The 26,412-nt window shown below is 40.2% G+C and overlaps 1 protein-coding gene and 1 non-coding gene across 2 annotated transcripts; one reads left to right on the top strand and one right to left on the bottom strand.

The window, feature by feature from the left end:
* Positions 1 to 316: 316 nt before the first annotated feature.
* On the top strand, positions 317 to 5,677 carry LOC134636988 (beta-2 adrenergic receptor). Its single transcript, XM_063487288.1, has 2 exons — positions 317 to 561; positions 4,347 to 5,677. The coding sequence occupies exon 2, from the start codon at positions 4,381 to 4,383 to the stop codon at positions 5,413 to 5,415; it is 1,035 nt and encodes a 344-aa protein (XP_063343358.1). The 5' UTR covers positions 317 to 561; positions 4,347 to 4,380; the 3' UTR covers positions 5,416 to 5,677.
* Positions 3,344 to 3,417, bottom strand: trnat-agu (transfer RNA threonine (anticodon AGU)). The gene has a single exon. It is a non-coding gene; the product is annotated as a tRNA-Thr (tRNA).
* Positions 5,678 to 26,412: the final 20,735 nt, after the last annotated feature.

Raw genomic sequence — 26,412 nt, 5'->3', positions numbered from 1 at the left:
AATAATAATAATAATAATAATAATAATAATAATAGAAGAAGAAGAAGAATGCTTTATGAAACTGATGGGTTCTCTGTAAATAATGAAAAATAGACAAGAAATCAGTCCCCGATAAATGAACCACTTGGATACAGCAACAGGATTCACCATCCTCCTCATCCTCAGCACACACACACGTTCATGTGCAGCCAGCGTCATATTATAGGAGGTGGACTCTGTCATCATCATCATCATCATCCCCAGCCAATGGAGAAACCAGTGGAGGACACACTTAAACAGTGTCTCCGGAGCAGTGCGGACAAGAGCGCAGCGCCCGGCACCACAAATCCAACTTCCCGCACACGTACTCTCGCACAACATCTGAACAACAGAAAGTGGGGTTTTTGATTCTCCTCGTGGACTCTTTGCCCTTATAATTTTCGTCGAAAGGGCTGTGGGATATTTTAAAAAGCAGTGGAAAGTCCGCTTTGGGGATAACCAGCTGGGAGATGCTTTTTTCTTTTCTTTTCTTTTTTTTAGGACTGCTTCCCACTGCGTCTTGAGATGAATGTAAAGCTGAAAGTGAGTAGACTTGACTTCAAGTGTAATATTTACAAACCTCGATTTGCTCGCTAATAAGAACTGACACGTTTATATTTGGTAATATGTAGAAACGGGTCTTAGAGGTCTGCACTGTGATTTTAGAAGTGCGCTAAAACCAAAAAACAACAGCAGCCAAAAACTTTCATGTAAGTCCATCCAGCCATCCATCTTCCACATATTACATGTAAGTAATAAGAGCATTTCATTTGCTGAAGTGGAATCTTGTAAGGAGCACATACTCATGCAGGGCAGCGCTAATCTGTGCGTGCTGGAACAAACTTATTTATTTATAATTTTGTTATTTTCTCCTCCTTTCAAAATTTTAAAAATTATTTTACCTAAACAATTATTTGCAGGATATCCGTGAATGTCTGTATGCTTGCGCTCAGAAGATGATGGCCACAGAGGGAAACAAAACGCTTCTGGGTAACGCATCTTACACTGAAAGGCAACATGAAGCTAGAGACGCCTGTAGCTGCGCATTGGTTCTGTTTCTGAAGTTGAATGTCCAAGAAAACAGCGCAGACAGCCGTTCTTCACCGCTAAGATTAGAAATGCTTTTTATTTTTCACTCAACTTTGATCTAACTTTGGATACACTATGTCTCCACAGCGTGTTTTTTGTTTTTCAATTTCTTAACTGTGCTCTCTGTGCGCACTGGACTCCCATGATTACCATGTATGGATTTCCATGCAGGGATACAGGTTTCAGCTGTATCCCTGCAGGTCTGAAAAGCGACTCGGTGGCCTTAAAAAGAAGAAAACTGTCTCGTTGTTTATATTTACATTTAATCGCCTAATTGATTTCTACTTTTTTACACAAAACGAAATCCAAGCAATACATCTGTTTAGTTTATTCCAATGTAAAAATTTGGTGCTCCACGAGAAGGCTGTCCAGGAACCTGCCAGACTGTAGATTAAAACAAGCTGCGAGCGTCAGCTGGGTTTTGTTTACTACTACAGTTGTTGTCCCGGACAGATTATTACGTCATCTAACCTCGTGCTGGAGTTAGTTGTAGGCCATCCCTCCATCTATCTATCCATCCATCCATCCTTCCTTCCAGCCTAACCTCCCTCCATCCAACCCATCCAGATGCCCCGCACGCGAGGGCGCAGAGCAGAAAAGAGCAGGGCGCATGCGCCAACTGTGCAGCCCACATCTGTGTATTGCATAAGATTGCAAACAGTTCGACAAAGAGAGAAAATAGTTATCATGTTTGTTATCATTCACCAAATATTTCTTTAAAATCTTAATAAGGGATACCTGGATGGTATCTGTGTGTGTGTGTGTGTGTGTGTGTGTGTTTTAATTGCACATGGCCTTGTTTTGAGTTAAATCACATGTATATCGTCGGTCTTTTGCTGTATTCGGCTGTGTTTTCTTACTTTGCAATGGATAATTAGTCTGCCCTGTTTTGTTTATGTGGTGTTTATTTCTTATGTTATAGTGCAGGGGTGTCAAACTCAAATACACAGTGGGCCAAAATTCAAAACTGGATCAAAGTCGCGGGCTAACATTAATATTCACTGAAAAAAATCTTCCTCCAAATGTAACAAGGAATCTTTTCTTATGGACTCAAACAAGTTTTGCTGAAAAACTGAATATGGAACAAGCAAAGCTTAATACTAAACAATATATATAAGCTATATAAACAGTATATATAACTTAATATTGCACACATGCAAAATCAAAATTCCAATTAAATAACACATCAGTGGAATTCATTTATTAAATAAAAATTGTACTTGCAGCCTTCTGAATTAAATTTGATCATTTTATCATTTATCAGATTTTCATCGTATTCTCCCACCTGTCCAGAAAGCTCCTGTTTTCTGCCATTCTTTTTGCCATTTTGGTATAGGTAGCATGGCAGTATTTGCATGGTTGCTATGACTATGGTCAACAGAGGAGAGGGTGCTAATGGGTCCTGTCATGACTGACGCGCCAAAACACCAACAGAGCATTCTGGGAATTGCAGTATTAGCAGTACATGCACTGTATAATACCGGCAGGCCAGCTCTAATAGTAATTTTGTATGGCTTCACGGGCCAAATGTAATTAGGCTGTGGGCCAAATTTGGCCCGCGGGCCAGAGTTTGACACCTATGTTATAGTGTATTGAGCTCTTAAGCCCACCATAAAGGTCTCTGTTTGAGCTGAGAGGTAGCTCTACAGGAGCAGGGGCAGGTGAGAGGAACAGGTTGGCAGGCAGATAAAGGCTCAAGTGGAGGTTAAAAAGCACAAAGGCATAAAAAAAAAAAACCCTGTATATTTCTTTTGGGACATTTTGCCACTGACTGACAAAAACGAATGGGGGAGAGAGAGGAGGGGGGTGTAACATGCACCAAAAGTCTCCTGACAATGAAACAAATTGTGGACACTGTTATCATGTAGCATGCACTATGGGGTGCCATGGATACCACTAGCCCTTGTATGTGCAGAACTAGTTCTGTCTTGATGCCTTTTGAAAATCAGCCCATATTTTAGACAGAATCAGAAATAGCTAGCTGTTTATAACTTTCGTGTCATTCCATGGGGGAAAGAATCAGTGGGCTGCAACGGTAAGCCATCAGGGAATCATTGTGGTAGTCCCTCCCATAGGAACAAATGTCAGTGATTTCAGCTTGAGGAGTAGGCAGTGATTGAGTGATTATTCTTTTTGGGGTGGGGTAAAGCAATATTTATTGTGTGATCAATAACAAGCCTGGTATTTATATTGAGTTTGTTTTTTTAAAGTTCTTTTTAGAAGATAATAGCCCTTAAGGCACCGCTGGGATTTGAACCCAGGATCTCCTGTTTACTAGACAGGCGCTTTAACCAGCTAAGCCACGGCACCACTATGATAGACAGGAGTCAGGTGATGGAGGGAGGGGTACAGCCTTAGGCCATCTGGTGGCTGACTAAATAATTATTAATTAAGCAATGAATACACAGATTTGTAAAATTGATGGGACCATGTGTGGCTGATGCTCTAAATACTAAAAGACCCATTATTCTCCTCCTAGGTTCATTTAGTTAGGGGGAACAAGCCAAGTAGAGATGCAAATCAGATATTCTGCAAATAAATGAAATGATACACTCATAATCCAGGCAAGTTTTTCGTACAAATTACGTCTACATTGGCTAATTCTACTTCACCCAATTAAAGGTTCAGTGCTAACACAGTAAGTGGTGACACTGTGGTGTACTGGTCATGAAAAATATAACACATACGAGGCTAATTTTCAGTGCACGGCCCAAGTTTCAGGGAGTTACATCATATATTTGCCAGATGTAGTGAAACTTTGACATGAAAAAGTAGACCCAATGCAGCAAACATGATGTCTTCTTCAAGAAGTGAATATGTTTACATTTCCTTACTTTTGAAGATGTGGGACAGTGGTTAATTCCAAGAAGTTAAAGCACAACATTGCCCCACAAATAAGCTGCAGTTGTGTTGATTTAAATACAGTTTCTGTACTACTATGTCCAAAGTTGTGCTGAATGCCATTCCTGGTTTTATTAGGCTGCTCCACTGTTGTTACTGTTGTTACTCTTTTATAAGGGTTTGGCTGAACAGGTTTCAGCTTTCTACTTCCTGCTGTTTAGTTATTTGAATCAATTGGTCTGTAAATATAACTACTTACCAACAAACAGATACTGTGGACACACTTTGAAGCCATGCTGAGTTGATATTTAGTCTCCAGATTTGTGGGTTTTTTTATTCCCTGATTTCAGCACAAGCAGCTCACACCTAACACTATTTTTGTTATGTGTTCATTCTAGGTCACGATGTGAATGTCCAGCATCAGTTCATCCAATGATTGAGTCCAGCACGGCGACCATGTTGGACAGAACTGAACAGGCACACTGCACTGTGTGCTGCTGCACTCTGGCCAACAAAATCCTCATGGTGCTCTTCATGGTGCTGCTGATCTTTGCCACCTTGTTTGGAAATCTGGTGACTCTTGCTGTGGTTCTGGGAACCAAACACTTCCACACACCACAGGGATACCTGAAGGCATCCCTCGCTGTGGCTGATCTGGCAGTGGGAATATTTGTGGTCCCGCTTTCCGTTTACGCAGAGGTTTATCTCATGGTCACTGACTCGGCACCAGAGTGGACCTCGTACAACTCACAATCAGTGAGTTTTCACCCATGCAACATCATTGGCCCCATCTTTGCTGGGTGCACTTTGGTCTCCATTACGACTATTTTCTTTCTGACGATCGAGCGAAGCATCGCTGTGCTCAGGCCTTTGCACAAGGACTCAGTAATTACTCGTAAAAGGACCACAATCCTAATTATCCTCTCCTGGGTGGGAAGTTTCTTCTTGGCTGTGTGTCCGATAGTTTTCAGCAGTGAGATCGCTTTGGAGTATAACTCCTGCAGTCGGATGTGTAACTACGCTCTGGGCACAATCGGCAAGTTCCCCAGCCAGGCCTGGAACATTCTCCTCCTCTTCCCTGCATTTGACTTCACCCTCCTTGGTGGCACAGTGGTCATTAACATCATCTCTCTTTCCAGCATCAGGCAGCACTCAAGACGCAGGAAACACTTGGCTGAGAGTGACAGCCAAAGCACGACCAAACCCACATTCTCAGACATTAAAGCAGCCAAAACCATCGGGACTCTAACTGTGGCTTTCACTGTATCGTTCACTCCAATCGCTGTCTTTGTGGTCGGGAACGTTTTGGGGAATAAATGGTGCAACTTTTCCTTTTTCGCCTTCTGGATTTTGGCTACCAACAGTTGCTGGAATGTCATTATTTACAGCGTGAGGGATCAGAAGTTCAGGCTGCGGGCACAGAAACTGCTGATGCCGTTCCATAGAAAAAACACCACCAAAACTTAAAATCGCCCAGGACCAAAGACTAAGGTCGTACATGAGGAGGGCCGCGTCATTTAGATGGTTGTTTTTTGCACAAACTCTTTGTTCAAACACATTGTGAGTCTCTTAAGAGACATACCTGCATGTCTTGTGCATTGCTGTTGTGAAATAACAGTTTATTTTTACATCGATAAAAAGCATGGAGCTTTTTCAGATCACAACTGTTTCTCCCTGTGGGCATTTGTCTTGTTTTGTGAAACATTAAAAAACTGAAGTCTGTTTCAGTTATTGGAATGATTGTTTGCCTGAGTGTAATTAATTAAAACCTGATGAAAAAAAAAACAGTTTGTGCATGTTATCTTTGGATACCACAACATCAGAGTCGTTAGTAAGACCGATGATGTTGATTCCCAGTGAGATACTTCAACATTAAGTGATCAAGACTGAGAGTATACAGCAGGGGTCCCAATTCATTTCCTCCAAAGGCCCCTCTGAGAATCACATCAAAGGCCAGACATGCAGTATTTAGTTTGTTGACATGCTTTACTATATTCAAAAATAAATAGATCATATAGCGCTTTCTAACTTTTCTAGCCTATATGACATTTGGTCAACAAAGAAGACCTTTGATCATGTGAGATGGAGCTGAGCCTTCTGCTATGAAACCGACTGCTTCTGCAGCACTATTGCTCTGAGAGTACTCTGCTATAATTTCATGCCTCTTTTTTCTTCAGCAACTTAAAAAAGGCCACAGCCTTTTCCCTGTCTATGGCTTTCTATATTTGTCGGTGTGTGGATTCAAACATCAAAGTAACAAAGAAAAGGTTCTTCTATAAAACAGAAATTGTTGCCTTGGCAAAAGGATACCAAATACTTTTACATTTGGCAAAAACATGGACTACTCAGTGGTTCACCTCAAATAAGGCTGTCTGCCTTCAGCATCAGTGTTAGTTTTTTTTTTTGTTGTTGTTGTATTCTGAATTATGTGAAGCTACTGTGCAGATGTGCCTGTTTAGTTTGGCGAGTTCATATCACAGTGCAGAGTCTGGCTCCAAATGTGTTGGCGACATTTTATTAAATATACAATGAGCTTAAGTGAAAGGAGGAGACAGAGATCTCTAATTTTTCCTGTGTTCCATACACTGCTCAACTACAGGAATGCAGCTTTATTAGCATCACACTCCAAGCAGCAGTCTCAGTCATGGTGGCCATGCTAGCCACACTCGATACAGAACAAACAGCTGCAATGAGGTTATAAATTAACAATAACAACAACAACTCAACACAACATAACTGGCATAGCTGTTATAACCTTGTAAGTTAACACATGAATGCCAGCATGAACAGTCCCACCAGTCTTTGGGTCAGTGGCTCCTCCCCTTGGTCTGCTACAACATTAAATATCTCAAATGAAATAGAGGCTGGATACAAAACATGATTCAAAACATATACTACACTTTCACAAAAAATAAGAATATGCTATAAGCCACCATCAATATAAGGTAAGATACATTACCATACTGAGTCTCTTAATGGTGTCTAAGAGGTTACAAGACGTTCTATGACCTTTCCAGAGGTGAGTATTATTAAAGCTACACAAGCTTGTTTCCACCATGGAAAACATTTTAGCCAACCAGAGGTCAAAATGTAGACTTCCTAACTTAAACTTAGCAGTAAGGTGAAAATTTAATATAATAGTCCAGAATTTTGATTTATGAATAGCATTGTTTCTTTGTTTTTTCAGTGGCAGAAATAGGTTTCCATATAAAGCAGGGGACTGCTTCATAGATGGAGGCTCAGATCACAGAATGCCACACAGCAAAACTCCATGCTGTCATTATTTTAAATGAAGAGACATTGAGGTCAAAGCCCGATTAAGCTGTAGTAGTTTAATAGCAGACTTTGGACATATATGTGCTTCACACACACACACACACTTCCTCCTTTTATTTGTTATTCAAGCAGTTTTGCTGAATCACAACCCAACATTTATCACAAGACGTAATCATAAACTTTTCATTCTCTGGGAAATGGACCAAAAATTTAAATATAATAAAAGGGATGGGGTGGCTGAAATCAGCAAGTGAAGCAGGTTTAAAAAAGAAGGGAATGAAAAAGCCTAAATGTGCACCATTTGCATTTAATAGAAAGTGTCAGCGAGAGAAAAGGAATGAGAGCGAAGTGAAGAGATAACAAATTATATAGTTTTCCCCTCTGGTGAAACTAAGCATTGTTTCTAGTTGTCCTGGTTCTAAAACTGCAGACATAAGCAGTAGGAATGAAAATGAGAAACATGTTTTTGCTTATTTATGCATATTTAGGAACGGCTGGATTAAAAACCTGGTTAACACAAATGTTCATTCTGAATCTAAGGAAACCGACCGGTAAAAAAACAATAAAATCTTTATTTGTTAAAATCAGACTACAATTGAAAGTCAAGTTTTTCTTTGAAATAGTTTGATTCAAACAGATATTCTTTGACTCTGTGGTGTGTGCTTACTTTAAAAGCTTTTACCTCTAAAAGGCCTCCATTGCACAGAAGGTGAAATTGAAGCATGAAAGAAAACAATGACTGTGGAAGTGATCATTTCCAGCAACAGAAACCGCTGAGTCACAGTGTGGAGGAATAAAAAAACAAAAATAAAAAAAGAAGGTCACAATAAAAAAGAGAGAGAAGAAAGAAAAAAGACGTTGGCATCACTGTCCTTGACTAACATTAATAAGGCTCATTGACTGACGCTTAAGTGGTTTTGGAAAGAAAAAGAGGAGGAGGAAGAAAGCTGACGATGCAAAGATGACTGAAACAGATGGAGGCAAAAGAAAGAAAGCCGTCACTGATCATCAGGTCAGCACAGCACTCCAGAAACATGTCACTGTTGGCCTGTTCCTTCAGACTCAGTCCCAGGTCTGGGGCCAAAAACAAAAACAATTTTTGTCATATTTTTGGACAAACCTGAGTAGAGTAGGCATTTCTTTATGGTCTCATTTACTCCTTGTCAACACTGTTGCTTGGTCAGTAGTGTTGTGCTGTTTTATCATCTGTCATCATCAGTTTGATGATGCTATTATTATTTTGCAAAATGTAACTCACTGTGCATTTTCATAATCCTACCCTCATGCGAGGAAAGATGAGGTTTTTGTGGGAAAGGCAGGCTGTGCTTAAACATATAGCTCTCGACATACCGCCTGCACGTTTGCCCCTGTAACAAAGCGATCAGTTATCTCCCTGATTTTTTTTCTATGGCCTTTACTGTCAGTTAGACCCTTTGATGTGTCACACTCTCATTATTCCCCTCAGTCCACAAACAGCTACCAGCTCGGGGTTTCATTTAATTAGGAAAAAGAAAAAAAGATTAAAGAGCTTTTAGAGTGCGGCATTTACGGCTGTATGAAGGTATACATTGTGCTGTACACAACGTCGCACAGCACACTTTTTCCTTCCATTAATTACAGATGGATGTTATGACTAATGACTTTATTTGATCTTTGCATTTGTGTTTTGTTCTCACCCAACACACTATGTTTGTGGGTCCAGTACACAAATGATGTCTACTTGACTTTATCTTGACACAAACAAGTTTTAGGTTTAGGCAGAGCCAGATTTACTAATAAAAATAATAAATAATCTAAGCTTACAACACACACACAGCTCTTGCCAGACAACAGTGAGCAGCCTAAACTAAATTAAACAGTCATGCTACTTAGTGTGAGGAGCTTAGAATAAACAAACCACTACGGTTCAGGTCCACCACGTTGCAGTCAGGAAACCACAGAACTTCCTGCAGCATTTCCACTGTCTAACACCAAAAGGGGAAAAAGAAAAACCAAGGTAAGGCCATTTTAAAACAGTTCATATGTACAGTGCGAAATATACTTAACATAACTGCTTTGTATGATTACTAAAAGAAACAATAAATTCTTTATCTTGTAATAGAAGACAAATTAAAACTATTTATAATTGTGTACATTGAGCAGCATGTGTGCAGTAGCCTATCAGCCTGGGATACACGCAGGCAAAGCAGCAGTCTAACCTGGACATCTAAAAAGTGCATAATATATCCCTCCTACTTTACCAAGTGCCTTTAAAGTACCTGTCCCAAGATAAGGTCTCCAATCTAAAAGGTCACACAGGAAGAAGTGGCTAGGTCTGCTGTGAGCTTGAGATAGGAATGAAAAGTAGGTCCTTCTCCTAAAGATTAAACACAACCCTCAGTGCCAAGCACCACATCGACCCAATACAAGACACTGTTTTCTGTGACCTCTCTCTTCAACTACAAAACCCAAGTTAGTCTGGAAAACCTCCAGACTGACTGACAGAATCCAATTATTTTTGACCTGAGAGAAAAAAGACTAACAAACCCTTCTGGCACATCAGGCTTCACGTCTCACACGGGACAATCTCTGACATGGTGTATTTTGTGTCATTGAATTTCATCTCATATAAGATATCTGCATGCGAGGCTAAATTGAATAAATAATGGAATAAATAAGAAGCAAAACTGAAAGAATCTTTTGTGTGAGATTTTGATTCCTTTTTTTTGTCAAGACTCTGAGTCAGTTAGCTCCTGTGAATCATGCTGACAGCGGGCGCTCACTGCAAATCATCTCCAGAGGTTTGAAACACCTGGGACCGCAGGTGGGTGAGGGATAAATGAGCCAAATCCCAGGGGAGAAACTTTCATGACAAGTAGAATATACTTTTCTTCAACACACCAGACTGTTATCACCTCGACGCAGGCAGTCTTGTTTTTCAGTTTCACCTGAATTCAGGCGGGAACTGGTATCTCATTCATACACAAAAAAAGTTATTGATAAGATACCAGACTGAGCACCTGAAAATGAACTGAAACCAATGAAAATATGGTATTTTGATGAGGTGTATAGATTTGATGGAAAATGCAAAACAAAAGAAGCTGGAGCATCAAATACTCTGGAAGAAACTTTTAGAGTAAATAAAGATGCTGGTAGTGGATAATACTTTTTGTGAATATCAACATGTAACTCCTGTGTGAACATTTTGATGAATGAAAAGTGGAAAAAATGCTGCCAGGCATCATGAATCTCGATGTGTTATGAAACGAGTACGACAGGAGTAAAGCATCCAAGGCTGCATGTAAACATTACCAACCGCTCCTGGAAGTGGAACCCTTTCTCGTATATGCTCCTGACTTCAGAGATAATATGCATGTATTTTCCATCTTCTTTCTCCTTAGTCATTTTTAACACAATTTAATCACATATTTAATTATTGTTCTTATTTCCGTCATAGCACTTTTATGTTTCTCTAGTGGCAAAATCAAATGTCAGCCGTCTCAAAAACCACCCACCACTTCCAAAGTCTGTCTGGAAGTCGCTTCACTTGACTTAGATAAAAATAAAAATTGCACCAGTCTTGGTGTTACTTTCTGAGAGTTTCCCACCTAGAATTAATCAAAAAATGCTTAGAAACTTGATTTACATCTTAAATGTTTTTTATTTCAGCCCAAAGGGATTTTCACACTGTACTGTCAGTCATTCAGAAAGTAAATGTGTAGATAATTTATGTTTGGTTCAAACTCCATTCCTGCAGCTGCAGATTTCCCAGCGTTTGCAGAAGAAAACAGCAGGAGTGCCTTTGTCGGAGCTTTTCTGTCAGAATTCAAGGCTACAGCCAGTGTGACTCACTGATGTTTTTCTTGAATGGCTTAATAACATATAGTATATAGTACTATGCAAAAGTCATCTGTCATTTCTTTATATTTTGCTATTAAAATTGCCTGAACGCTCTTAGTCAGCTTTCTTTTAAGTTCTTTAAGTAGTCTTCAGGAATATTTCTCCAGGATTCTTGAAGGACATTCAAAGATTTTCTTTGCCTTTTGCTCTTTTCTCTCTCAAGATGATCCCACATTGCTTCAGTAATGTTAAAGTCTGGACTCTGGGGAGACCAATCCTTGACTGATTGTGTTTAATTGTGTGTTTTTTGTATACAGGTATGTTTTTACTTCACTGGCAGTGTCTTTGGGATCATTATCAGGCTAAAAAATAAAGGTGTTGCCAATCAGTTCCTTTCTAAACGGGATTGCATGGTGGATCAAAATCTGATGGCACTTTTCTGCATTCAATCAAACATCTACAATTTGGATTAATGAAACTTGTTGCTAATGAGTTTCAGTCCAGTTCTTGTGTAATCCGGCATACATCAGCCATTTCTCCCTATTTCCCTTCCTTAAGAATGGCTTCTTGACACCCACCCTTCCACTGAAACCATTTCTAATGAGGCTTCAGTGCAAAGTAGGCGGATGAACTGAAGCCAGATACAGCTCTCAGGCCCTGTGTCAGGCTCGTTTTTTTTTTTCTTTCCTTTTTCTTAAAGACATGACTTTGAGATATTTGTCATCCGCTGTTGATAGTCTTTAGGCCTGTCACTTTTATCCTCCACATGTCCAGTTCCATCAATGTTTTTAAAGGACACTGCAGACCATACTGAGATATGCCAGGTTTTTGGCTAATGTGTCCATCAAATAGTGTTATCCTTTTTTTTTTACTCTTTCCTTTTATCCTTTTTTTGTTGATACTGTTAACAAAATGGGATCAAATTATGCATTTTTGCTACAGGCTGCTATTAACAATGTACCTTGAGATACAATTTAAAGTGCTTTGCTAAGTTGTCAGTTATAGGAAGACAACACTCATTTACTCCTTCAGTTTATAATGCTTGAAAGACTCATAGGTCAGTCTTAAATAGCTTAACAAACTAAATACATTTCTTTGACATGTCTGGCCAAGTCTGGTTCCTTGGAAGCCAAATATAAAGAAATGAGAGGAAGCTCAAGACTTTTGCACATTATTTTATTTACTTTGATCTCTTCTTGCTAATTATGACATATGGGTATTATAGACCAAGCCCAACCTAGTGTGCACACATAATTTAATATAAACATGCAAATACTTGATTGTTTTTGCTCACAAAGAGATGTGGTGGTTGCTACCCGATCTGTCAACTGTAACTCCTCCTGGACTCCTCCTCGATTTAAATTTAACTTTCTTGGCACAGCAATGTAGGCTATCCATCCATGTAATGCATGAACCCAAAATGTGAGCGGATGGGAGCTTTCTCTAAGAAAAGTACATTATGCTGAGGCTACACAGGTTTCTGAGAAAGACCCCATGCAGAAAGCAATAACTGTACAGCAGGAGCTCTTTGTGTTTTATTGAACAGACAGCTGAAGACGATGGAGATGGCTGCTAAAGACCAGTTCAGTAATCGTCACTTTGGACTCGTTTCACAAAAAAGAAATATAATGCTCCAACCTTCACAAATAATTTTGGCTTGCGAAGATCCGATAAATCTTTAAATCCAACAGAGCTCTCATATGCTGCAACACATTATAGTTCACACCTTTATTATCAGTCTCAAAAATCTACAGTAAGAAATTTTTACAGCCACAAGATGAATAATTAGCAGAAGAATAATGTTTGACAGAAGCTAGACTTTCCCAGTTTGCAGGTTTAAAAATAGGTTGTAAAACACTGGTGAGGACTTAATCAATAAACAATGCTCGGTGTCACAAACCTCCCATCACAAGGTAGCGTAAGCCTGTTTTCAGAAACATGAGGCATTTTTAATGGGTAATGTTTAATGGGTAAATGGCTATTAAAACACAATGCAGCCAATACTGCCTTAATCCTTCATGACAGAGATTCAACAAGGTGCTGGAGAAATTGGCATGCAGTTGACACACAGTTGCTGCTGATTTGTTGGCTGAACATCCATGATGTGAATCTCCCGTTCTGTCACATCCCAAAGGTGGCCTGTGGGATTTGAGATCTGGTTTCTGTGGAGGTCTATGTGGAGTACAGTGAGCTCATCGTTATGTTCAAGAAGCCGGTTTGAGATGATTTGAGCTTAGTGACATTCTGCGTTATCCTGCTGGAAACAATAATCAGATGATGGGCCCACTGTGGTTATAAAGGGACGGATATAGTGTTATAGTGGTACTGGTATTAAGGGGCTTAAAGTATGTTAGGTGAAGTCCTCCCACACCATTACCCCACTAATAGCAGCCTGAGCCACTGATAAAAGGCACGAAGGGTTGCTGCTTTTATGTTGTTTAAATCAAATTCTGCTACTATCATCTGAATAAGCAGAAATTGAGAGTCATCAGACCTGGAAACGTTCATGTCCAGTTCTGATGAATTGTAGCCTCAGTTTTCTGTTTTTAGTTGACAAAAGTAGCACCCAGATGTGCTATAGCCCACCTGCTTCAAGTTTTGAGGTGTTGTGCATTCTCTTCTGCATAGCTTGGTTGTAACAAGGCATTTATGTCCAGAGAACTGCCACTCACTGGATATTTGATCTTTTTCAGACCATTCTCTGTAAACCCAAGAGATGTTTGAATGGGAAAATCCCAGTACATTAGCTGTTTCTGAAATAATGGGGTGATCGTGGCTCAAGAGTTGGCAGTTAGTCTTGTAATCGGAAGGTTGCCGGTTTGAGCCCCGGCTCCGACAGTCTTGGTCGTTGTGTCCTTGGGCAAGACATTTCACCCGTTGCCTACTGGTGGTGGTCAGAGGGCCCGGTGGTGCCAGTGTCCAGCAGCCTCACCTCTGTCAGTGCCCCCCAGGGCGGCTGTGGCTACAATGTAGCTTGCCATCACCAGTGTGTGAATGTGTGTGTGAATGGGTGGATGACTGAATGTAGTGTAAAGTGCTTTGGGGTCCTTAGGGACTAAGTAAAGCGCTATACAAATACAGGCCATTTACCATTTACCATAATCCGACCTGTTCGTCTAACACCAACAACCATGCCACATTCAAAATGACATTTTTTCCCCATTCCATTGCTCAGTTTGAACTTCAGCAAGTCATCTTGACCATGTCTACATTATGTGCTGTGAGGTAATTGGCTGGTTAGATATTTACATTAACAAGCAGTTGAACGTGTACTTGATGTGCAATTACATATAGAAAAAATTTAAAACTGAAAGGTCATTCAGTTTTCATGTCAGAGGCATCGTTAATCAATGAAGCAATGACAGATGAAGTGTTAACCTTCATAATTTCACTATAATATCCTGCTAGCTGGGAGACCTTGGGTCTTGGCATTCATCTAGCTGTTACTTTAATTTGTACAATCCGCGTCAACATTTTAACAGAAAAAGCACGCAGCCATTACAATCATTCAGTTTCCAGACTCCCCGGATCCATGGGTTTAATCATAATGTATATTTAAATATTTTGATACAAAATTACAAATATGATATTTTGCTGTGCTACCACAAGCTATCACCAAAAAATATTACAACACTGAATTTCTGCAAGAGGTTTTATATACCAGTACAAACCCATGCCAATGTGCCGCGAGTGAGTATACTCAGTGGCAAACCCTGAACTCTTTCTCCCCTTTTCAGTAATTAAAAATGTATCAGAAAGTGGAAAAGTCGAGCAGAGCTAGATTCCACCTGCTGCCTGACTGCTGTAAAGTTAGAATGCATTAATACCACTCTTATTTTTATGCATGTGTAATGACAGTTAATATCAGCCACTGCATACATGAAAAGGTAATATTGATGTATATGAGTTATTTTCCACTGCCACTGTGACAACATTATGCAGCTTAAAAGCGGGAGTAATTGTGTGCAGTGCTTGTGTTGAACACAGGCTAATTTGCGAGCGCTAATCAAGCCACCAGACCCCCTAACACACAGACGAGGCCTATTTGGTCCCCTGCCAGTGATGACTCCCAATCTAATCAAATATCACTGTGTAGGAAAAGGCACAGTTCACAAAGGTACCACCCTGCAATAAACAAAACCCCAAATAATCAGATGCTAATGCCACATGTATACACCACAGGACTCTCCCAGAGAAGATGTATACATGCTCCGACATATAACAGCTCTTTTAGTGGCACGAGGGAGGGTTACAAAATATTAGACAGGGGGATTTAATGTTGTGGTATCGCTGTGTGGGATTGGTTTGTTAGTCTTGGGCAATTTCACAAGAGAATTACTGGCTCTATAAGTATTGAACAAGTGTTATTTAGAGCCCTGCGGCGTGCTTTGTGCCCCTGTACAATGACTTGTATTACTTCACTGAATTCTGTGATTGACTGTTAATTAGTTTAGTTAAGCTCAGTTCGTTCTCTGTGTCATCCTCAGCGATTCAAGACTCTTTTGAGGTTTCTGTTACAGCATGGTTACACTCACACAGACCTCCACACTTTGCTTAAAGTAGATTTATTACCATGTTTCATCAGCGGGGCTTTGTTTTTCATTCACCTTGGAGCGAGAGGAGGGGTGGGAAGCACACATTTTTCACCCTGAAGGAAAACAAGGATGGAAAAAAAGGCTATTTTTCTGCAACCGAGATGGAAGGGGAGAACAAACACTTCTATGAATCTCATGCAGCGTTTAATGACATCTTATGTGAATATGCTTGTTGTTGTTTTAGACAAATATTTTTAACTCTTCCATTTAACTCTGTTCCTCTAAAGTATCACAGTTAAATAGTAAGAAAGTCACCTTTGTGAACAACAATTTTTTTTTTTGTTGAATTCGAGTTGTTTGAATAAAGAAAAGGAGGAGGGGGGATCGATTTGTGCGTCACTCTGAAAAAGTGATTCTGTTTTAAAGGGGTAAAAATAAGCTTTTATCCTGGCTATTGTTTTGGTTGTTCATTGCTGGTGGAGAGAAATATTTTTCTCTCCACCAGCAATGCAGGTGGATGCTTCTCTTGTGTCCTGGATTGTTCATTACCTGACAGGAAGACCACAATATGTGTGTCTTCAACATTGTGTGTCTGACAAGGTGATCAGCAACACAGGAGCACCACAAGGGCACCACCCTCTCCCCCTTCCTCTTGACCCTCTACACCACAGACCTTAGACACTGCACAGAGACCTGCCATCTTCAGAAGTTTTCTGATGACTCTACTGTTGTTGGATGCATCAGCGAGGGTGATAAGAGAGAGTGCCGGGCTGTGGTTGATGCTTTTGTCACGTGGCACGAGCAGAATCATCTGCAGCTCAATGTGGCAAAGACCAAGGAATTGATTGTGGACTTTAGGAGGACCCCTGTTTCAATACAGGGGGTCAATGTGGACATTGTGGAGGACTATAAATACCTTGGAGTACACATAGACAATAAACTGGACTGGGTTAAAAACACCACTGCACTCTACAGGAAGGGCCAGAGTCGTTTCTATTTTCTGAGGCAGCTGAGGTCCTTCAACATCTGTCGGACAATGCTCAGGATTTTCTATGAGTCTGTTGTGGCCAGTGCTATCTTCTATGCTGTTGCATGCTGGGGCAGCAGGTTGAGGGTCGCTAATGCCAACAGACTAAACAAACTGATCCACGACACAGGAAATCATACCTGCCCGTCGCCATCTCCCTGTACAACTCCTCCGTCTAATACACTGTAAACACTGCAATACTTACATCCTTTTTGCACACCCTCTACAGTAAAATAGCAAATGACAAAATTCACAGGTAAGAGTCAAATGTCAATCATATTGTCAATATTCTTGATATTTATAATCACCTCTGTAATATTCTTGATATTTATAATTGATCAATTTGTATATATTAGTGCTATTTCTTAAATTTGTCAATTTGGTAACATATTGTATTATTTAATTAGTTTAGTCTGTTACTGTTACTGTCTTGGAGAAACTGTAAGCCACATAGTTTCCTTAGGGATTAATAAAATATTCTGATTATCATTTTACCATTGTCCATGAGCAGTGTTGGGTGTAATGCATTAAGAAGCATTACTGTAGACACAATACATTATTAAGTAATGTCATAATGTAACTAATGTAACATGTTACTGTACAAAATTCTGTAGTGACATTAGAGTTACAATTAGGCTGTTAATTCGGCAAACTTCCACTACAGTCAGCTGATTTTAGTTCATGGGGAGGGGGGAACGGTGGTGTGGTCTACAGCTTTGGATCAGTGGAGACATGGACATCTCTTTTATTTTTATTGCACGAACAAGAGCACAATGGTGACGTGGAAACGGCATCCAAGACAGAAACAAGAAACAATGTGCACTGTGCTGCTATTGCGATTTTGGCTTTTTGCAAGAATCCTGACAAACAGCAAGCTAACACAAAGCTAGCTAAGAACCCAGAGTGATGCTGAAGCTGAGTGTATCTTGAACCCAGAGCTGTAGTTTCTTCAGTCGAATCTCTGTGGCGGTCGCTTTGAAGTCTCTTTATACTGTCAGTTCATTGATCACATGTAAACACTAAAAGAAAGATTGAATGTGTGTCCCCATTAGGATAGGGATTCTCCTGCTTCCAGTGTTTGGCTCCAAGAGGAATGATGGTGATGACAAATGTCATGGTCCTAGGCCTGTGACCCAGTGTTTATGCATTTGGACTTTTCTGATTCTGGTTTATTTAATATTCTAAGTATGGTTTGTGTCCCAGGTTTCTGTGGTTGTTGTTGTATGTTTACCATTTGTATTTTCTGGTCTTCAAGTTCATGTATCTTAGTCCTGTGTCTCGGTGGTAGTTTCCTGTTTTACTTTGATAGTCTGCAACTTGTGTGTATTATGTTCGTTTTTGCTTCCCCTGTCTCGTCGATCTGATTAGTGTCAGCTGTGTTCCCACCACCATCCTGTGTGTGTATGTATTGTCTCCGTTCCCCTCATTGTAGTTAAGTTCTGTGGTTCTGTCTCACTTTTTGCCTTGCTGTCAGTGAGTCAGTTTATTTTATGTCTCTGGTTGATCTGGATCTTTTGCTGACTCTATTTCTGGGATTAAAGCTGCGATTTTTAATTCAGTTCTGTGTTGCAGAGTCTGATGACATGGTCCAAAAAATAAATAAATTGTGGCCACAAAATACTACTTCGTGGGCACGAAATGGGTATAACATGCCCACGAAATACTTATTTGTGCCCACGAAATACTATTTCAAGGGCACGAAATAGGTATAACGTGCGCACGAAATGCTAATTTGTGGGCACGAAACACTTGACCGATAACCGTGATCCTTCCCAGGCCCTTGCAGTTGGTTGACAATAAAATCTATCCCGGCGTGTCAAGTGATGTACTCTAAGACACTTCTTCAAGCTGAGTATCAGAGAGGAGAAATACACAGTTTTACTTGCATGCAAGGGCAGTTTACAGAGCACCTGCACCTGGAGTGAGGGCTCCGGAACTCGCACTCTGCCACTGCCCTGGTCTTTATTTATACACAACAGTGAATACGTTTGTTCAGTGGAATGTTGATGCGTGAGCATGTGCGGATATGTGTGTGTGTGCGCGTGTGCCAGGAGAGGCTCCTCTACCTGGTACAAAGTGAAACTGCTTATTAAGCTCTTATCTAGCAGGTACTGCTCCTTCCCTGCATGATAACGGGTCACAGTGAATCAAAAACAGTCTGAGTTATAGAGAGGTCATCATGCAGTATTCTATCATATGCAAACTTATATTATTAAAAGATTATACTGACTACAATTTTCTATTGACACGGCGTCCAGGTCGTACTTACGTCTGTAAAGCAACTGTCACGGACCCGGTTCCAGGGACTCGGGGTCCGTGAGCAGTATGGACTATGATGATGATGATTATTATTATTATTATTATTATTATTATTATTATTATTATTATTATTATTATTATACTATGTGGGTGTGTTCTGCTCTGCTGCTTTTCCTGCGCTCCATGTTTGTGTTTTGGCAGGTGTGTGTGTGTGTGTGTGTGTGTGTGTGTGTGTGTGTGTGTGTGCTTATGGGCACGGTCGTGACAGGCACCTTCAGGCCTGGTGGGTGTTGCCCTGCCAGTTGACCGGTCACACCCAAGGATCTCCACACACACCTGGCGCCGATCAAGCCTCGTCAGAGGAGCTACAAAGCAGTGTGGCTGAGAGCTCCTCGACGCTGGATCGTTGAGTAAGTACCCGTCAGTGTTTCCAACAAAGTCAGTGCATGCTAAGTCTATTGCTGTTGTGGGTTAACGGCTGCCTTTGTGGTTTTCCAGCAGGAGTGCGGGAACGGGAGAGCAGCGAGCACAAGTTTCACGGGAGCGGAGACATGGAGCACGGGCACTGAGAAGGAGACACGGCACAGGAGTTGGAGACGCACGGGGAATTTATTGTGTACCATTTACTCCACTGTAAATAAACGCACTGTTTGCATCGCAGAGTCCTGCATCTTGGGTCCTCCTTCCCCACATACCCATGGTCTGCCACACAGACCGTGACAGCAACTGGGCTCTCAATATCCTGTTTAAATGCCTCTCCGTAATAATGGTTCCCTGCATTGCCAGGCTTTTCAAAATGCATTTGTAGCTCATTCCCAGCCTAAAATCAAACTCAATCATACTGTCTCTGTCCATAGTGTATAGGTTTAGCCCAGGGGCGATTCTAGGATCAGAGCTTTGGGGGTGCTGAGCACCCAGAGAGCTGCCCAGCCAGGCAAGATAAACTTTACACGTCACAATGAGACTTCTTCCCTGTCTCTGTCAGTCCCTGCATCCTTAAATGTCTCCAGTTGTCCCGAGATCTCTATAACTGTCTCCTTGGTGCATTTAAACCCCTGTTCCTCCCTGTCCTCATTGTCTGTTGTCTTCATCTCCGTTTTCAGTCATCATAATTTTACCATCTCAGCGCAAGTCTGCAAATTTCTTTATTAAATCATAAGATTCTTAAATTCATCAAGTCTCTCTGTGCCTGGTTCCTCGTCTCAAAACATGACATCACTGTTTTGTACATTTTAACACAATTTAATCCCCACATCTGTGAAAGAAAAGCAAAACACTTTTTTAAAAAGTCTGTAACAAAACCATCAAATCTGATAAAGGTTATTTAAATGCTGCAAAAGAAGAACGGATTGGAATAAAAGAAATACATATCCTAACCTTAATTACTGTGGGAGAATAATGAATGATGCTCATAGTGAGTAAAAAGTAAACTGAGTGCATTTTTTGGACAGAGATTCACTTTTAATGAGTATGTATAATATAATACAGATACATAAAAAAAACACTCCCAAAACAGAATAAATTATTACAAATAAATTATTACAAAATATTAATAAAAAACTATAAAAATTGAGGCAACTTTGCCTGTGGTAGAATGTATACAATGTATGAAAAAATCTTTACTGCAGATACTAATTTTACTAATTTAATAATACTAATTTTGTGTTGTAAGATTTATGAGTTTCATGCTTGGTACTTGGGAGAGCTTGACATTTTTATCAGGTGGTACACACTGTAAAAAGTTTGAGAAACACTGATAAGGTAAGTGTATGTGTGCTTTTGGAAAACATTTAAAGCTGCAGTACAGAATCTTTGAAACAAGCTAGCTTAAAACATTTTATAATATAAACAGAGCACTCTGCTTCTCTTTACAGCTCCTCACTCCACCAGGGCTCTGTTTGGCACTTTCTGATAGTGTGCAAATGTGATGTATGTAATGCAGCAGACATACAGACAACTGGACGGTCCAAAAGTTGGCCTACCTATTATTGGCTGAGGTTTTAGTAGAGTTGTGGCTGAACCACATAAAAATATATCATTAATTTTAATCTCCCCAATCAATTATAATGTTATGTTGGAATGTTGTTAAAGATGGTCAAAAATGTTTCAACCCATTTTGTTTTGCAGATTCTGTATAGCAGCTTTAATATAGGTATGAATAAAATCCGTTTTTTTCTCTTTGTCAGTTTCACAGTTTCTGTTTTGCCTGTCACTATTCCCTGTCTGTTTTCTTACCTGGTTCTTCCTGACCTTGTACTTTCTCCTGACGTTCCCCTCTTTCCTCTCTCCCTCTTTGGACTGACAATCATACACAAGTATATTATATTCAATTAGATGAAAAATTGCATTAATATGAAAAAAAACTATTAAGATCACTAACAAGGCAAATAACCAAAACCACATGTACATCTAATAAAAGATATAAATATTGAAACACTGATCCAACATTATTCTTGATTGACGGACAGTGTTGGGAAGGTTACTTTTAAAATGTATTCCACTACAGAATACTGAATACATGCCCCAAAATGTATTCTGTAACGTATTCCGTTACGTTACTCAATGAGAGTAACGTATTCTGAATACTATGGAATACTTAATATATTATCATGCTGTTTACAACTACGTGAATGTACTATTGCTGTGATTTATTACTGTTACTGAAGGTCCGAAACGTAGTAAAGGGACCTCTGGCTAATACGTCGGGTTAGTGTCGGGCTGGTAGCCGAAAACTAGCTTTACTTTGTTGTCTGGGTCAACTTTGCTTGCGGGAGACAGAGAGAGGCGTTGAAAGGCTGCTCCAACGGAACTTATTGTTTCCGGAGGAAAACACGAACACAGTGTACAGTTGAGTCTTAATAGCTTACTTACAAATGGGCTCGTCAGGCACTCTTCTTGGCTGCAGTGGTTATTATTATATTTACATGCTTCCAGCTCCCGTTTTTGCTCCGTGACAGCTCGGACTTTTCCTTTCTCTCCCTCCCTCGCTCACAGACACATAACGTGTATGACAGTCCATTCTCCCTGCAGCACGGACTACACTGCCCATCAGGCTACATTCTTTAGAGCTATGCCTGTAGCATTCTGCCTTTTAGCTTAGCACAACAACAACAACAAAAAAGCGCTCTCTCACCCAGGAAACAGGCAGAGAGAGAGCGTCACCCTGTAACCATGGCAACCGTAACACTGCCGCCTGGAACAACAGAGCGTAGCTGTCAAACAAACCCAAACAATCCTGACCCGCGACAATATGAAACAAGGAAGTACCGCCGTGTAATCCATTTATTTCACCAAAGTAACTGTATTCTGAATACCACCTTTTTAAACGGTAACTGTAACGGAATACAGTTACTCATATTTTGTATTCTGAATACGTAACGGCGGTACATGTATTCCGTTACTCCCCAACACTGTTGACGGATCATTTGATTTTACACTTTTACCACCTCCTTTTTTTTAAAAAAAATTCCTTATATCCATTATGAACCTGGCTGTCTCTCTGTACACACACAGGAGTTATAAGGTTAATGGGCATTCAGTCAGTTAGCTAGTTAGTATCCATTTCAAACAGGACAGTGGTAACCAGTGTTGGTCAAGTTACTTGAAAAAAGTAATCAGTTACTAATTACTGATTACTTCCCCCAAAAAGTAATCCCGTTACTTTACTGATTACTTATTTTCAAAAGTAATTAATTACTTAGTTACTTAGTTACTTTTTAAAAACACGATTTACAACCTGAATAGGTGATAAAGCAATAGATCTTTCAGCCCAATTCTACTTTTTCTGCATAATCCATCATACAAAATGTAATCAAATGGAAACGTCTCTTTTTAAAACTTTAAACTTTAAATCTTTTAACTTTATGCATCAAGCAAAAACTTAATTATATGCAACATTCTCTGACTGGAAGAAATTTGTTTAACATTTAAACCTATTTTCTGCACATTCCAGCATATAAAATAAAATATTTTTTTGTGTTTACACTCACTCTTTCAAATAGATGCGGGTAAAACACAGCAGAAAATAAATAAAATCAAAGACTAGCGGTCCTGTTGCTCTATTTTCACCTGTAAAGCAGGAGTGGGTTAGGCGGAGGTTTACCCTGGTGCAGGTGTGCCGCGGCGGTCAGTTGAAGAATCCGCGAGTTTCTCTGTGAATTTCCCATTACGTCGTAGCGCACTCGCTGCTTCCTTGGAAGTTTAGGGGTTTTTTTCGCTGTAAAAAGAAGTTTTCTTCCCACGCACAACGGACACTAATGTTTTTGTCACTTTTTATGGAATCAAACTCAAAGTAAGGTCAGTACTTCCACGCTTTAAACGCTGCACGGTCATACTCTCTCCCGCACTCGATATATTGTCCATTGTTGATCTGCACACAGCTGTTGTCACGAACGTCGCACTCGCTTACGTCACTGTTATGAGACATTCTCGCAAAAAAATCACGGTTTTAGTAACGCAGTGTTCCTACGTGAAAGTAACGGTAATCTAATTACCGTTTTTGCAATAGTAATCCCTTACATTACTCGTTACTTGAAAAAGGTGGTAACAACACTAGGCTACGGACAATTTTAAGTTTTAGATTTTAAATAGGTTATACAAATTTCAATGGGAGCAACAGGACGGTCAAATGTCACTGATTTTGCTACAGAGCAGGACGGGTTGTAGGGTAGCAAACATCGTTGGAAAACACGTTTTCAACACTGCAGGTTACCTGGGTGTAAGGTTTTTCAGCTAAAAAGAAACATGGTCGGACTCCTACCTAACTATATAAAGAGTAACTGAAGGTTAAATGCAGCCAATATGTCCTGTTTTAAGCCAGGCACCTCCGCTCTGCTGCGTCTGAGCCACCATTGCTCTGGCAGCAACGGAGCTAGAGCCAGAGCAGGGGAGAGGCGAGCTGGAACAAACCATTTTGGGAGGGGTTATGTATACTTTTGTCAAAATGTTACGGCTCAACCAAGTACTGAATGCTTTTTATATTTTTAGTAGTGTGTCACACAAACAGCAAATATTGTCAAAAAAAGTAAGAAATCTTTGGGGGTGCTTTGATGCATTTTAGGGGTGCTTCAGCACCCCCAAAATGCCCCCATTCAGCACCCCCAAAATGGGGGTGCTGAATGGGGGCTAAACCCCATTTTGGGGTTTAGCCTACTCTTAGGCTAAACCCCTGCCTGCTTATGTCTCTACGCAGCTGTCCAGCAATTGTATCAGTATGATGTGCGCACGTTATCTATTTCGTTGCCACAAATGCGTAATTCGTTGCCACGTTATACCATATTCGTGCCCACAAATTAGCATTTTGTGCGCACGTTATACCCATTTCGTGCCCTCAAAATAGTATTTCGTGGCCACAAATAAGTATTTTGTGGGCACGTTATACTATTTCGAGGGCACAAAGTAGTATTTTGTGGCCACAATTTATTTATTTTTTGGACCATGTCATCAGAGGGGCTCCGTAGAGTCCTGCATTTTTGGGTCCACAACTCTGCCTACAGCACACTTGCACTGCAGTCACGATAACAAAGCCTTTCTCTCCTTTAGTTCCCCTCCACTGCAAAACTCCATTTTGCTTGAGGTGTCATTTGGAGTCATGGCACCAGTCACAGCTTCATTAGAGTTTAAGTGGCAGGTTTATCAGGCAGGAAACTATGGTTTGTTTTCCATTTGTACCTTTCAGTTTTGCAATTGGTTTTGCTTTACTTCCACTCACTGGTAAGCTTAACTGTCTCTGCCTTTTTTACTTCACTTTTCACCCACATCACCTGTGACACAGTGCATGGCTGAAACATCCCTGCAACTCTGACGAAACAGAATATTTTCATGGTAGTGTGAACAGCCTGAGCAGAGTAGTTGAAGTCATTAATACAAAATGTATTGGGTTATAAAATGTGCATTAAGATTTGCTTATCATGACTTTGATATGTACCGATTTCAAAAAGTCCTGTGTGATGTTTGATTTGAGCTGGCAGATCATGGTTTGTATTAAATATGAAATGAAGATGATTTCTAATCAATTCGCTCCACATTTCCATCTGCTTGCTGCATGTCTGGAGGGTTTCTTTCTTTGGAGGGGAATGAGCACGGCTGCTCAGCAATCTAATCATACTACCAGTCAATCAAACGAGTTTGTCTAATTGAGACCCGAGTGCCTCTCCTGTCAGCAGGAGCTCTGACTTTTTGCATCAGGCCATGTCAGTCTGAGGACCCAAAAGCAGAGCACTGGTTCAGATGTCAGTGCAGAAGAGAGCAGGATTTATTTTTTTATATATAACAAGTTTGAAACTGAATCATAAGTGGGCTTAGGCTGACAGGAAATGGTGGCAGGCAGGATAAGAGGCAGGCAGATGGGTGCTGTGAGCGACACAGGCTCTCCATGAGATGGCTGAGAGAGATACTGGAAAGCTGTGGTAACTTGAGTGGGGCAGAGTTGGCCTGCAGCCTAGCTGGTTAGAAACAGCCCCAAAACACAGAGAAATCTTTTATCGCCAACAGTCAGTAAATACTCCAAATATTTTTTTTCAGTATATGAGTTGAGTCCAGTATACTGTGAGTATTTCCCAGATTTGATCTGTATACAGTAGATCAATTAAATTCAACTCTACTATGGCTGTTGCATCTACAAAAAGATATTAAATTATTAAACAAATTATTAAATCTTAAAGCTTACATGTAACTAAGGCTTAGCTGGTGTCTCAAAACTATAAATAAATAAATATCTATTGTTATTGCTTTTATTTCAGTAGCTGTGCAATCATTGAGTTCTTATACGTAGGAAAAAACAATCTCATATAATCACACATTTTAAAAAGCAGCAATATTTTCACTTTTGCTACATCTATGCTGTTATACTAACAGGTACACTTTTGTCTTTGGTACTTACTAAGTGGAAGAGAAACGCTGTAAAATTAGAAGCTTTTTTTATCATATAGAAAACTAAGCTTTCATTGTGTCATCAGTTGTACTCCTCTACCTCCTCAGTATCTGTATTTCAGTCAGGAAGAGCTGATCGTCAGGGGAGATGAGGAAGCGGAGAAATTCCTCTTTGTCACTTTCCTCATTAAAGAAATCTACAGGGCGCTTCCTCGACATTACATAAATTTCTTGTGCAGTGGGGTAAGAGCAACTTGCACCACCTCCCTGTCTTCTCCATCACGTTATAAGTAAAGGCTCCCACCTGTGCAACAGCCACTTGGGAGCCAGTATCTCTGCTTGGGCCAAATGATAGGATTGGAAATATACTCTTTATTCTTGGAACTGTTGATCTTGATGAGCTCTTATCTTTTGGGGCTTTTTGTGGTTTAAGGCCCTGTTACCCCAGAGCACAAGAAACCGATGTAATGTAGAAGACGCCTCCTAGAAATGTTCTAGGTTTTTACTTCAGATTGAATTTTCTTATGAACATTTTTATTGAGTTTTGTTAGAAAAAAATGTAGCACCTTCTCATTTAATGTTTTTTCTTTATTTTCATGGCTATTTACATTGTAGATTTTCACTGAAGGCATCAAATGCTTCACGGTGGGAACCATGTATGTAGAGACCATCTGTTCA

This window comes from Pelmatolapia mariae, linkage group LG10_11 (assembly GCF_036321145.2).
Source record: "Pelmatolapia mariae isolate MD_Pm_ZW linkage group LG10_11, Pm_UMD_F_2, whole genome shotgun sequence".
NCBI classification, from domain to species: Eukaryota; Metazoa; Chordata; class Actinopteri; order Cichliformes; family Cichlidae; genus Pelmatolapia; species Pelmatolapia mariae.
Note: the sequence above shows the minus strand (reverse complement) of the source record. Positions and strands in the feature narration are given on the sequence as shown.

Coding starts and splice junctions, on each gene's coding strand:
- LOC134636988 (XM_063487288.1), top strand. CDS start 4,381: ATGATTGAGTCCAGCACGGCGACCATGTTGGACAGAACTGAACAGGCA.